Source organism: Hypanus sabinus, chromosome 10 (genome assembly GCF_030144855.1).
Source record: "Hypanus sabinus isolate sHypSab1 chromosome 10, sHypSab1.hap1, whole genome shotgun sequence".
Classification (NCBI taxonomy): Eukaryota; Metazoa; Chordata; class Chondrichthyes; order Myliobatiformes; family Dasyatidae; genus Hypanus; species Hypanus sabinus.
The window spans coordinates 152,022,800-152,037,882 of NC_082715.1; the positions used below are offsets into that span (position 1 = coordinate 152,022,800).

General features: G+C 42.5%; 1 protein-coding gene across 1 annotated transcript in view; it reads right to left on the reverse strand.

Moving 5' to 3' along the window:
* The window catches only part of sfi1 (SFI1 centrin binding protein), a 242,981-nt gene that overhangs the window by 2,148 nt on the left and 225,750 nt on the right, over nucleotides 1-15,083 (reverse strand). Inside the window, exon 32 of the mRNA XM_059983256.1 lies at nucleotides 9,125-9,224. Within this exon, the coding sequence (XP_059839239.1) occupies nucleotides 9,125-9,224 (100 nt within the window). The remainder of the gene's footprint in view (nucleotides 1-9,124; nucleotides 9,225-15,083) is intronic.

Genomic DNA, 15,083 nt, shown 5'->3' on the forward strand with positions numbered 1-15,083 from the left:
CCTCCAACCTTTGTGTCATCAGCAGATTTACTACCCAATCTATCCAGGTCATTTATAAAGACCACAAGGAGTAGGGGTCCCAGAACGGAACCCTGAGGCTGGTCACCGACCTTCATGCAGAATATGACCCATCTACAACCACTCTGCCTTCTGTGGGCAAGCCAGTTCTGGATCCACAAAGCAATGTCCCCTTGGATCCCATGCCTCCTTACCTCTCAATAACCTTGCATAGGGTTCCTTATCAAATACCTTGCAGAAATCCATATACACTATATCGATTGCTCTACTGTCATCGATATGTTCATCCTCAAGAAATTCAATCAGGCTTGTAAGGCACAACCTGTCTTTGACAAAGCCATGCTGACTATTGCTAATCTATTATGCCTCTCTAGATGTTCATAAATCCTGCCTCTCAGGATCTTCTCCATCAAGTTACCAAGCACTGAAGTAAGACTCACTGGTCTATAATTCCCTACTCCCCTTCTTGAATAAGCAAACAACATCCACAGCCCTCCAATCCTCCGGAACCTCTCCCGTCCTCATTGACGATGCAAAGATCATCGCCAGAGGCTCTGCAATCTCCTCCCTTGATTCCCACAGTAGCTTGAGGTACATCCCATCCGGTCCCAGTGACTTACTCAACTTGATGCTTTCCAAAAGTTGCAGTACATCCTCTTTCTTAATATCTACATGCTCAAGCTTTTCAGTCTGCTGTCAGTCATCTCTACAATCGCCAAGATCCTTTTCCGTAGTGAATACGGAAGCAGAGTATTCATTAAGGCCCTCTGCTATCTCCTCTGATTCCATACACATCTTTCCACTGTCACACTTGATTGGTCCTATTGTCTCACATCTTATCCTCTTGCTCTTCATATACTGGGCCTAGGGTTTTCCTTAATCCTGTTCGCCAAGGCCTTCTCATGGCCCCTTTTGGCTCTCCCAATTTCATTCTTAAGCTCCTTACTAGCCTTCTAGATGTCTAATATTATCTAGATTTTTGAACCTTTAATAATCTCTTCTTCCTGACTAGATTTGTACAGCCTTTGTACACCACAGTTCCTGTACCCTACCATCCTTCCCGTCTCATTGCAATGTATCTATGCAGAACCCCATGCAAATAACACCTGAACATTTGCCACATTTCTTCCGTACGTCTCCTTGAAAACATATGTTTCCAAGTTCCTACCTGATAGCCTCATACTCCAATTATATAGTCCCCTAATTTGTCTGTTCCTATCCCTCTCCAATGCTATACTATAGAATTGTGATTGCTATCTCCAAAATACTCTCCCACTGAGACCTGACACATGACCAGGCTCATTTCCCAATACCAGATCAAGTACAGCTTACCTACATATTGTGTCAAGAAACCTTACTGAACACACCTAACAAACTCCACCCCATCTAAACCCCTTGCTCCAGGGAGATGCCAATCAATATTAGGGAAATTAAAATCTCTCACAACAATCCTGTTGTTATTACACCTTTCCATAATCTGTCTCCCTGTCTGCTCTTTGATGTCCCTGTTACTATTGGGTGGTCTATAAAAAACACTCGAAGTAACAATTCCTGCCCCTGAGCATCCAAGTGTCTGTAGTGACCACAACATCATAGCTCCAAGTACTGATCCACGCTCTAAGCCAGGCATGGGCAAACTACGGCCCACAGAACTTGATGAAATTATATTAATAAACCTTGTTAACTTTTTTTCCCCGCAATTCTGGTGTTTTCCCAATAGATGACGCACTCTATATACATTGACCTTTGTTGAGGTGCAGCGTATTACTCCACATTTGCGCTTTACTCTTTGTTCGGCTCGACCTATTTGTGTGAACAGGCGTTCAGCGTCATGAACATCAACAAAGCCAGCCACAGATCCAAGTTAACTGACCAACACCTCAGATCCATCCTGAGAATCGCCACAACAAAACTAAATCCAGACTTTGATGCGCTGGCTAAAAAGGGAGACCAACAACACTGTTCCCACTGAAATTAAAAATAAGTTTCTTCGTTGTGTAATGTAAAAAATGCATTTGAAAATATTTTTTTCAATAAGCCTTACATGTTACATGTCATTTCTGTTAAGTGATGGACATGAGTAGTGCGCAGGTGCACGTACGTTCTCAAAATAAAAAATGCGCTCCAGATCAAATAACGCACTCCGCATGCTGGCGCGCTGTCATGTGCTGGTCGTTGTTGAGTTTTGGCACAGGGGACAATTGAATAAGAAGGAGCAGGACAAGTAGACCTGCATCTCCTACCGTTTTTGAAATAAAGACAGGAGGAGAGTGATGATGATAATATCTTGAAGGATAACAGAATTTTCAGTGCTTTAAAATAATAACTGTTACTATTAAAAAATAGCTGTATTTTATTCATTTAATTTTCAGTGTTTTAAAAGTCATTTCAATAAATAGCTAAATACCATGGGACTTCAAAGACAGATATTTTGTTGTAATGCATTTGTTCATTTTCAATTGAAATTAAAGCACATGTTTTCTACATATCCCATGATATTTTATTTTCTCTTATGAGGTGTATTACCAAAACACTCCGTCCATCTGCTCCTGGTCCGGCCCCCCTGTCAAATTTTAGAACCCTTTGTGGCCTACAAGTCAAAAAGTTTGCCCACCCCTGCTCTAAGCTCATCCACTTTGTTCATAATACTCCTTGCATTAAAATAGAAGTAACATAAAAAGAAATTCCTGAACACTCAACAACTCTTCAAGAAACAAAGATGTGGAAAGGCAGGTTCCAGTTTATTTGATGACTGATGACATGCATGCTAAAGTACCATCTTTTTACTCAGATCCTCCACAAAGCAGGATATCAGCAATAAAGGGAGATTTTTAGCTGGGTAACAGAATTACTCCACAATAAGACAGATCTGCAAAACCCTTAGTTGGCAATATTTATTAAATTCACAGCAACTACAATATACGTTATTTCCAAATGAACTTTCAAATAGACTAAAGCTTCTGAGATAGGCTAGCCCAGTACACAACTTAGAAATATGAAATGCAATGGCTTTCTCATTGGAACCCTGTTTCAGATGTTTGATCATAAGACTCAGGCCATCTGGCCTATCCATCTGCTCCACTGTTCTATCTTGGCATATTTATTATCCCTCTGAATCTCATTCTCCTGCTTTCTCCCTGTTACCATTGACACCCCGACTAATCAAAATCCCTTCAACTTCTGATTTAAACGTACCCAATGACTTGGCATTTACATTTGCCTGTGACAATGAATTCCACCTCCCTCTGGCCCTGGATTCTCCCACTGTAAAAAAGCCTCTTCATATTCAGATCTAGATCTTTCAATAGTCGATAGGTTTCAATGAAGTCTCCTCTCATTCTTCTAAACTCCAGCCAGTAAAGGCCCATAGCCATCAAACGCTCCTTATACATTAACTCTTTCATTCTCTGGAACATTCTCGTGAAACTCCTGGGCCCTCTCCAGTGCCAGCACATCCTTTCTTAGATAAGGGGCTCAAAGCTGCTCAGTATTCCCAAATGCCATCTGACCAATGCCTTATGCCATCGGTACCAATGATGTAGGAAGAAAGAGTGAGGAGGTCCTGAAGAGTGAGTATAGAGAGCTTGGTAGGAAGTTAAAAAGCAGGACCTCGAGGGTGGTAATCTCAAGATTGCTACCTGTGCCATGTGCCAGTGCGGGTTAAGTGTAGGATGCTCTGGAGGATGAACACGTGGCTGAGGAACTGGTGTATGGGACAGGGTTTCAGATTTCAGGATCATTGGGACCTCTTTTGGGGCAAGTGGGATTTTACAAGAGAGACAGGTTATACCTGAACTACAATATCCTTGCAGGGAGGTTTGTTAGTGCTATTGGGGGGGGGGGGGGTTTAAACTAGATTTGCAGGGGGATGGGAACCAGAGTGACAGAGTGGATAGTGGAGCGGGGGTGAAAATAAATGTTGCTATAATTTCATGCAAAGTCACAAATAGAAGGGTTGTGTGTGGTGGTAATAATCCTCTGAGCTGTGTCTATTTCAAAGTGAGGAATATTGTGGGGAAGGCTGAGGAGCTGAGGGCATGGATTAACACATGGAATTATTTCATTGTAGCCATTAGTGAAACTTGGTTACAGGAGGGGCAGAACTGGTAGCTTAATGTTCCAGGGTTCTGATGTTCAGACGTGATAGAGAGAGAGAGATGAAGGGTGGGGGGGGTGGGCAGTGGCACTGCTAGTCAGGGAAAGTGCTACAGCAGTGCTCAGGCAGGACAGATTAGAGGGCTTGTCTATCAAGGCCATATGGGTGGAGCTGAGAAACAGGAAAGTTATGACCACATTAATGGGGTTGTATTATAGACCGCCCAGTAGTCAGCGAGAATTGGAGGAGCAAATCTGCAGAGTGATAGCAGACAACTGCAGGAAACATAAAGTTGTGATAATAGGGGATTTTAATTTTCCACATACTGATTGGTACTCCCATACTGTTAAAGGTCTAGACGGGTTAGAGTTTGTAAAATGTGTTCAGGAAAGTTTTCTAAATCAATATATAGAGGTACCGACTAGAGAGAATGCGATATTAGATCTCCTATTAGGAAATGAGTTAGGACAGGTGACGAAGTGTGTGTAGGGGAACACTTTGGTTCCAGTGATCATAACACCATTAGTTTCAACTTGATCATGGATAAAATTAGATCTGGTGTTCGGGTTGAGGTTCTAAACTGGAAAAGGGCCAAATTTGAAGAAATGAGAAAGGATCTAAAAAGTGTGGATTGGGACAGTTTGTTCTCTGGCAAGGATGTTGTTGGTAAGTGGGAGGCCTTCAAAGGAGAAATTCTGAGAGTGCAGAGTTTGTATGTTCCTGTCAGGATTAAAGGCAAAGTGAATAAGAATAAGGAACCTTGGTTCTCTAGGGACAGTGGATAAAAAGTGCAAAAAAGTACTTAAGAAAGAAAGAAGACATGAGATAACTTTGGCAGTCAAAGTGAAGGATAATCCAAAGAGCTTCTACAGGTATACTAAGAGCAAAAGGGTGGTAAGGGATAAAATTGGTCCTCTTGAAGATCAAAGTGGTCTTCCATACAAAATGTATGGAACCAAAAGACATGGGGGGGGATCTTAAATGTTTTTTTTTGCGTCTGTATAAGGAAACTGGCATGGAGCCAATGGAAATAAGGCAAACAAGTAGTGAGGTCATGGAACCTATACAGATTGAAGAGGAGTAGGTGCTTGTTATCTTGAGGCAAATCAGAGAAGATAAATCCCCAGGACCTGAGAGGGCATTCCCTCGGACCTTGAAGGAGACTAGTGTTGAAACTGCAGGGGCCCTGGCAGAAATATTTAAAATGTTGGTATCTACAGTCGAGGTGCCGGAGGATTGGAGGATAGCTCATGTTGTTCTGTTGTTTAAAAAAGGCTCTAAAAGTAATCCAGGAAATTATAGGCCGTAAATTTGATGTCGGTAGTTGGTAAATTATTTGAAGGAGTACTAAGAGATAGGATCTACAAGTATTTAGATAGACAGGGACTTATTAGGGAGAGTCAACAGGGTGGTAGGTGGTAGGCTGCGTGGTAGGTGATGTTTAACAAATCTATTAAGAGTTTTTTGAGGAGGTTACCAGGAAAGTGGATGAAGGGAAGGCAGTGGATATTGTCTACATGGACTTAAGTAAGGCCTCTGACAAAGTCCCGCGCGACAGGTTAGTTAGGAAGATTCAGTCGCTAGGAATACATGGTGAGGTAGTAAATTGGCTCAATGGGAGAAGCCAGAGAGTGGTAGTGGAGGCCTGTGACTAGTGGTGTGCTACAGGGATCAGTGCTGGGTCCAGAGTTACTTGTCATCTATATCAATGATCTGGATGATAATGTGGTAAATTGGATCAGCAAATTTGCTGATGATACAAAAGATTGGAGATGTAGTGGACAGTGAGGAAGGATTTCAAAGCTTGCAGAGGCTCTGGACCAGCTGAAAAAATGGGTTGAAAAATGGCAGATGAAATTTAATACAGACAAGTGTGAGGTATTGCACTTTGGAAGGACAAACCAAGATAGAACATACAAGGTAAATGGTAGGACATTTGAGAAGTGCAGTAGAACAGAGAGATCTGGGATTACAGATACATAATTCCCTAAAAGTGGTGTCACAGATAGATAGGGTAGTACAGAGAGCTTTTGGTACATTGGCCTTTATAATTCAAAGTACTGAGTATAAACGTTGGAATGTTACGGTGAGGTTGTATAAGACATTGGTGTGGCCGAATTTGGAGTATTGTGCGCAGTTTTGGTCACCGAATTACAGGAAGGATATTAATAAGGTTGAAAGAGTGCAGAGAAGGTTTACAAGGATGTTGCCGGGATTTGAGAAACTGAGGTATATAAAATTATGATGGGTATAGATAGAGTGAATGCAAGCAGGGTTTTTCCAGTGAGGCCTGGGGAAAAAAAAACCAGAGGACATGGGTTAAGGGTGAAGGGGGGCAAAGTTTAAAGGGAACATTAGTGGGGGCTTCTTCACACAGAGAGTGGTGGGAGTTCCTTAGATTCAGGATCAGTTCCTGAGGATTGGAGAATGGCTAATGTTATCCCACTTTTTAAGAAAGGAGGGAGGGAGAAAACAGAGAACTATCGACCTGTCAGCCTGACATCGGTGGTGGGGAAGATGCTAGAGTCCATTATTAAAGATGAAATAGTGGCATATCTAGATAGCAGTGATAGGATTGGGCTGAGACAGCATGGATTTACCAAGGGCAAATCATACTTGACTGATCTATTGGAGTTTTTCGAGGATGTAACCAGGAAGTTAGACGAGGGGGATCCAGTGGATGTAGTGTACCTTGATTTTCAGAAGGCATTTGATAAGGTCTCACATAGGAGATTGGTGGGTAAAATCAGAGCTCATGGGATTGGGGGGAAGATAGTGACATGGATAGAAAACTGGTTGGCAGATAGAAAGCAAAGGGTAGTGGTGAATGGGTGTTTCTCGGAATGGCAGGTGGTGACTAGTGGGGTGCCACAAGGCTCGGTATTGGGACCACAGCTGTTTACGATTTACATCAACAATTTAGATGAAGGCATTGAGAATAACATCAGCAAATTTGCTGATGATACTAAGCTGGGTGGCAGTGTGACATGTGATGAGGATGTTCGGAGAATTCAGGGTGACCTGGATAAGCTGGGTGAGCAGGCAGATACTTGGCAGATGACGTTTAATGTGAATAAGTGTGAGGTTATCCACTTTGGGAGTAAGAACAGGAAGGCAGATTATTATCTGAACAGTGTAGAGTTAGGTAAGGGAGAAATACAAAGAGATCTAAGAGTCCTTGTTCATCAGTCACTGAAGGTGAATGAGCAAGTGCAGCAGGCACTGAAGAAGGCTAATGGAATGTTGGCCTTTATTACAAAGGGAATTGAGTAGAAGAGCAAGGAAATCCTTTTGCATTTGTACAGGGCCCTGGTGAGACCACACCTGGAGTATTGTGTATAGTTTTGGTCTCCAAGGTTAAGGAAGGACATCCTGGCTGTAGGGGAAGTGCAGCGTAGATTCACAAGGTTAATTCCTGGGATGTCCGGACAGTCTTACGCAGAGAGGTTAGAGAGACTGGGCTTGTACACGCTGGAATTAAGGAGATTGAGAGGGGATCTGATTGCAATTTATAAGATTATTAAGGAATTGGACAAAATAGAGGCAGGAAATATGTTCCAGATGCTGGGAGAGTCCAGTACCAGAGGGCATGGTTTGAGAATAAGGGGTAGGTCATTTAGGACAGAATTAAGGAAAAACAACTTCTCCCAAAGAGTTGTGGAGGTCTGGAATGCACTGCCTCGGAAGGTAGTGGAGGCCAACTCTCCGGATGCTTTCAAGAAGGAGCTAGATAGGTATCTTATGGATAGGGGAATCAAGGGATAGGGCACAAGGCAGGAACTGGGTATTGATAGTATGATCTCAGAATGGCAGTGCAGGCTCCAAGGGCCGAATGGTCTACTTCTGCACCTATTGTCTATTGTCTATTGAATGTGGAATGAGCTGCCAGATGAAGTTGTAAATGCGGGCTCACTTTTAACACTTAAGAAAAACTTGGACAGGTACATGGATGAGAGGTGTATGGAGGGATATGGGCCAGGTGCAGTCAGTGGGACTAGGAAGAAAAATGGTTTGGCACAGCCAAGAAGGGTCAAAAGGCCTATTTCTGTGCTGTAATGTTCTATGGTTCTACTGTCTTACCAGAAATTTTGAGCGAAGCGTGAATATTTTCTGATGGCATCTGAAAGGCCCATCTGACCTTTCCAGCACTGATCTTCTTCGCAGGTTCCTTTGCATCAGTAACTAACCCTGATAAATAAACTAAATAAATTTAGCAGTGTCATATCCCTACTATGGGAGATTAAAATTACCAGAATCTGTTGCTGGTAATGGTACATTTCAATAAAACCCCACATTTTCTCAACACTCCACAACAAGCAGCCTTGCTACTGTGGACTGGGAGCAGAGCCAGCAAACCACATATCATAGTCCAGTATTCCTGCTATTCACATCAGTGCAGCTCCATCCCTACTGTAAGCATCCAATAGAGAAAGATAATCCCATCAAAAGACAATAAATTAAACCTGAATACATCAGTGCAAAGGATAAACAACCACAATCAGATCCTACTGCAAAATAAAAACTACCCAGCCTCTACAAAGGATATGTAACATACTCTAGGAACAAAGATATACAGAAAACATAATTTATTCCCCCTATATAACTGTTATCATCTTTCGCAGAATGAGCTACACCTCCACAGCTGGAATGAGAACACCAATTCTGTCTTCAAGTACATTTTCCTTCTAGACCTAAACATCAACTTTGCAGGAAAATGAGGTCTTGGAACAGGAATTCTGCCCTATTTCTGCATCCTTTCTCAGGACCACAGCTAGCTGATCACTGAACCACAATGTATTTTTCAACAGAAGTACACTTTCTGCTATCAAGTGACAACAGCTGAATGGGGAACCTGGAATCAATGCAGAGAAAATAGTGCTCTGCCTTCACCAGCTGTCCACCTCTTATTGAGAGGAATCCAGATTTATCCCTACATGATGTAAAATGGTAAATGCAGTCTGTTCAATGTACCTGTGAATGGAACCGCTGTTAGACTACAATGATTTATACCTGCTTTAATTCACGGCTCATCTGCAGCACTTCTTCTCCCCCTTCTGCTGCATTCACCTGAAGCCAGTTCTGCAGCACAGCAGTCTGTTTCTGCCAGGTTCTGGAAAGGAAAACAGTGGAAAGTTTATTGCATATTTCCCTATAGGAGACCATTTACTTCATTGAATATATTCCAGTTCACAGCAATCCCGTCCCCTCACTAACTTCTGTTATAACCTACCCTTCTCCCATTCCTGTTAATGATATCACCCAGCTACACACCACAGCTATTTATAGTAGCCAATTCAATGATCAACTAGCTCATTGGGGATGTCAAGAAGCCACCTGCACTATAAGACATAGGAGCAGAATTAGGTCGTGCAGCCCATCGAGTCTTCTGTCATTCCATCATGGTTGATCCCGGATCCCACTCAACCCCATACACTTGCCTTCTCACCATATCGTTTGATGCCCTGACCAATCAGGAAACTATCAACTTCGGCTTTGAATATACCCACAGACATGGCGTCCACGACAATCTGTGGCAGAGCTTTCCACAAATTCACTACTCTCTGGTTAAAAAATTCCTCCTTATCTCTGTCCTAAAGGGTCACTCCTTGATTTTGAGGCTGTGCCTTCTAGTTCTGGATACCCCACCATAGGAAACACCCTCTCAACATACACCCTATCTCGTCCTTTTAACATTCGGTAGGTTTCATTGAGATTCCCAACCCCTGCATTCTTCTAAATTCCAGTGAGTACACGCATAAAGCTCTCAAATGCTCCTTATATATTAACCTCTCTGGACTCTCTCCAATGACAACACTTATTTTCTGAAATATGTGGCCCCAAACTGTTGGCAATACTGTAAGTGTGCCTCAGTATTATCTCCTTGCTTTTTATGTTCTATTCCCCTTGAAATAAATGTCAACATTGCATTTGACCTCTTTACCACAGACTCAACCTGTAAATTAGCTTTATGAGAGTCTTGCACGATGATTCCCAAGTCCCTCTGAACCTCTGATGTTTGAACTTTCTTTCCATTTAGATAATAGTCTGCATTATTTTTCCTTTTATTGAAATGCATGATCATACATTTCCCAACACTGTATTCCATCAGTCACTTTTTTGCCCTCAACTTCTTCCAATTTGTCTGTCTTGCTGCAATCTCATTGCTTCCACAGCACCACCTGGCCTTTCACCTATCTTTGTATCATCCACAAACTTTGCCACAAAGCCATCAATTCCATTATCTAAATTACTGACAAACAATGTGAAAAGCAGCAGTCCCAATACTGAACCCCTAATCACTGACAACCAACCAGAAAAGGTCCCCATTATCCCACTTGCTGCCTCCTGCCTGTCATCCAATCTTCTATTCATGCCAGTATCTTTCCTGTAACGCCATAAGATTTTATTTTGTTAAGCAGCCTCATGTGTGGCACCTTATCAAATGCCTTTTGAAGATCCAAGCAAATGATACCCACTGCCTCTCCTCTGCCCACCCTATTGGTTACTTCCTCGAAGATTCTAACGGATTTGTCAGGCTGAAACCCTTTATGGAAACCATGCTGAGTTTGATTTATTTTATGATTTGTCTATAGGGAAGTCATAGTCACACTATCACAGAGAGAACACACACTCCCATCAGAGGTCAGAACTGAACCAGACCATTGGAACTATGAAGCAGCAGTTCTGCTAGCTGAGCCACTGAGCACTGATTGATTCTATTAATCTAGGCAGCACTGCTAAAGGCAGATTAAAACTTTCTCCACACCATCATGGGATATCCAGAACCATATGCAGAAATTTCAATAATGTAGTGACTTGGATCCCATTTTGACATAGTATGCTATGGATCTCAAAAGCAGGAAGTTACATCCACGTTTGAGTTCTAAGCAAAGTACTCACTCAGTACAGAAGTATGAACCAGATAACATAAATATGCCTAAAACATTAGATGTGCTGATAGCAACAGGAAAAAAAAGCACATTTTGGGAGCTGTTCATCTCTCAGAAAATACAGCAGTCCTACTGCCAGGCTGAGCAATCTACGTATGTTGAACATGACTGGAGACAGATGGCACTTCTATTTCTCATAAAATAAAATATTCACATCAAATATTGTGTTCAGTTCTAGTCGCCCATTATTGGAAGGATGTGGAAATTTTAGAGAGTGTGCAGAGGAGATTTACCAGAATACTGCCCGGATTAGAGAATTATTATGAGAATTATGAGTATTATGAGAATAGATTCCGTGAGCTTGGGCTTTTTCTTAGATAACTTGATAGAGGTGTACAAGATGATAAGTGGCATGCATTGAGTAGATAGCCAGAAAATTCTTCCCAGGCTAATATGAGGGAACATAGTTTCAGGGTGATTGGTGGAAGTATGTTGGGGGGGGGGGGGGGGGAAGAGGATGTCGGAGGTCAGAGATAATTTTTTTTTACACGGGAAAAATAAGGGACATAAATTAAGAAACTCTTAGATAGGCAGATTAATGATATAAAAATGGAGGAATGTGTAGGATTGATCTTTGAGTAGGTTAAAAGGCTGGCACATCATGGATCAAAGGGCCTGTACCATGTAGTGCTGTACACACACACACACACACACACACACACACACACACACAGTGGTAGTCACACCAAACCTGCAGGAGGTAGGTAACTGGGGGACTGTCACAAGAGAAAAAAAGAACAGACAGATAGTACAGAGTACTATTCCCCTCAACAACAGGTATACTGCTTTGGATACTATTGGAGGGGACTTCTTACCAAAAGAAAGCTGCAGTGAATCTGAAAGGAAGTGGGTGTGGGAGAGGAAGAGAGCAACAGTAATAGGGGAACTATGTGGGTGGAGCTTAGGAGGACGACGGCACTGGACTGCGACTCCCTTTTTTACATCTTTCCTTCCTGAGGCTCTTGAGGATATAATGAGTACAGTGGATAGAGGGGAACAGATGGACGTTACTTACTTGGACTTCCAGAAGGCATCTGATAAGGTGCCGCATAAAAGACTTATCCATAAGATAAGAATGCAGAGAGTTGGGAGTGATGTATTAGTATGGATAGTGGATTGGTTAACTAATAGAAAGCAGAGAGTTGAGAGACATGGGTTCTACGTTGATTGGCAATCCGTGGTGAGCGGTGTGCTGCAGGGGTTGGTGCTCGGCCCGCAACAGTTCACGATACACATTAACAATCTGGAAGAGGAGACCAAGTGTAGTGTATCGAAGTTTGCTGATGACACTAAACTGAGTGGACAAGCAAATTGTGCAGAAGATACAGAGAGTCTACAGAGAGATTTAGATAGGTTAAGTGAGTGGGCAAGGGTCTGACAGATGGCAGTTGGTAAATGCGAGATCATCCATTTTGGAAAGAAAACTGAAAGAGCAGATTATTATTTAAATGGTAAAAAATTGCAGCATGCTATTGTGCAGAAGGACTTGAGAGTGCTGGTGCATGAATCACAAAGGGTTGGTTTGCAGGTGCAGCAGGCTATCAAGAAGGCAAATGGGATGTTGGCATTAATTGCTAGAGGGATTGTATTTAAGAGCAGGGCAGGAATGCTGCAACTGTACAGGGAACTGGTGAGGCCACAGCCAGAGTAGAACATAGAAAACCAACCCTTTGGCCCACATTGCTGTGTCAAACATGTACTTACTTTAGGAATTACCTATGGTTACCCACAGCCCTCTATTTTTCTAAGCTCCATGTACCTATCTAGAAGCCTCTTAAAAACAGTACTCCAAGTTGATCTGACCAGGGTCCTATACAACTGTAACATTACCACTTGGCTCTTGAATTCAATCCCTCAATTGATGAAGGCCAATGCACCGTATGCCTTCTGAACCACAGAGTCAACCTGCGCAGCAGCTTTGAGTGTCCTTTGGAATTGGACCCTAAGATCCCTTGAATCTTCCACACTGCCAAGAGTCTTACCATCAATACTATGTTCTGCCATCAAATTTGACCTACCAAAATGAACCATCTCACACTTATCTGGATTGAACTCCATCTGCCACTTCTTATCCTATTGATGTCCTGCTGACAGCCCTCCACACTGCCCACAACATTTGTGTCATCAGCAAATTTACTAACCCATGCCTGCACTTCCTCATTCAGGTCATTAATAAAAATCATGAAGAGAAGGGGTCCCAGAACAGATTGCTGAGGCACACCACGGATCACCGACCTCCATGCAGAATATACCTGTCTACAACCACTCTTTGCCTTCTGTGGGCAAGCCAATTCTGGATCCACAAAGCAAGGTCCCCTTGGATCCCATGCCTCCTTACTTTCTCAATAAACCTTACATGGGGGTACCTTATCAAATGCCATGCTGAAATCCATATAAACTACATCTACTGCCTTCATCAATGTGTTTAGTTACATCCTCAAAAAATTGAATCAGGCTCGTAAGACACAACCTGTCTTTCACAGAGCCATGCTGACTATTCCTAATCATATTATGCCTCTCCAAATGTTCATAACTCCTGCTTCTCCATCAATTTATCAACCACAGAAGTATATGTCACTGGTCTATAATTTCCTGGGTTATCTCTACTCTCTTTCTTGAACAAGGGAACAACATCTGCAACCCTGTAATCTTCCGGAACCTCTCCTTGTCCCCATTGATGATGTAAAAGATCATTGCCAGTGGCTCAGTAATTTCCTCCCACAGTAGCCTGGGGTGTATCTCATCCAGTGCCGGTGACATCCAACTTGATGCTTTCCAAAAGCTCCAGCACATCCTCTTTCTTTATCTCTATATGCTCAAGCTTTTCAGTCTGTTGTCAGTCATCCCTACAATTGCCGAGATCCCTTTCTATAATGAATACTGAAACAAAGTATTCATTAAGTTCCTCCACTATCTCCTCCAGTTCCATGCACACTTTTCCACTCTCACATTTGATTGGTCCTATTCTCTCGCATCTTATCCTCTTGATCTTCACATACTTAGAACCATAGAACATTACAGCACAGAAAAAGGCCTTTTGGCCCTCCTTGGCTGTGCCGAACCATTTTTCTGCCTAGTCCCACTGACCTGTACCTGGGCCATATCCCTCCAAACCCCTCTCATCCATATCCCTGTCCAAGTTTTTCTTAAATCTCAAAAGTGAGCCCGCATTCACCACTTCATCTGGCAGTTCATTCCACACACTCACCACTCTCTGCGTGAAGAAGCCCCCCCTTAATGTTCCCATTAAATTTTTCCTCCTTCACCCTTAACCCATGACCTCTGTTTTTTTCTCCCCAGGCCTCAGTGGAAAAAGCCTGCTTGCATTCACTCTATCTATACCTATCACAATTTTATACACCTCTATCAAATCACCCCTCATTCTCCTCCACTCCAGGGAATAAAGTCCTAACCTATTCAACCTTTCTCTGCAACTCAGTTTCTCAAGTCCCAGCAACATCCTTGTAAATCTTTTCTGCACACTTTCAACCTTATTAATATCCTTCCTGTAATTAAGTGACCAAAACTGCGCACAATACACCAAATTCGGTCTCACCAATGTCTTATACAACCTCACCATTACATTCCAACTCTTTTACTCAATACTTTCATTTATAAAGGCCAATGTACCAAAAGCACTCTTTACAACCCTATCTACTTGTGACACCACTTTTAAGGAATTATGTATCTGTACTCCCAGATCCCTCTGTTCTACTGCACTCCTCAGTGTCCTACCATTTACCTTGTATGTTCCACCTTGGTTTGACCTTCCGAAGTGCAATACCTCACACTTGCCTGCATTAAACTCCATCTGCCATTTTTTTGCCCATTCCTCCAACTGGTCCAAATCCCTCTGCAAGCTTTGAAAACCTTCCTCACTGTCCACTACACCTCCAATCTTTGTATCATCAACAAATTTGCTGATTCAGTTTGTCACATTATCATCCAGATCATTGATATAGATGACAAATAACAATGGACCCAGCACTGATCCCTGTGGCACACCACTAGTCACAGGC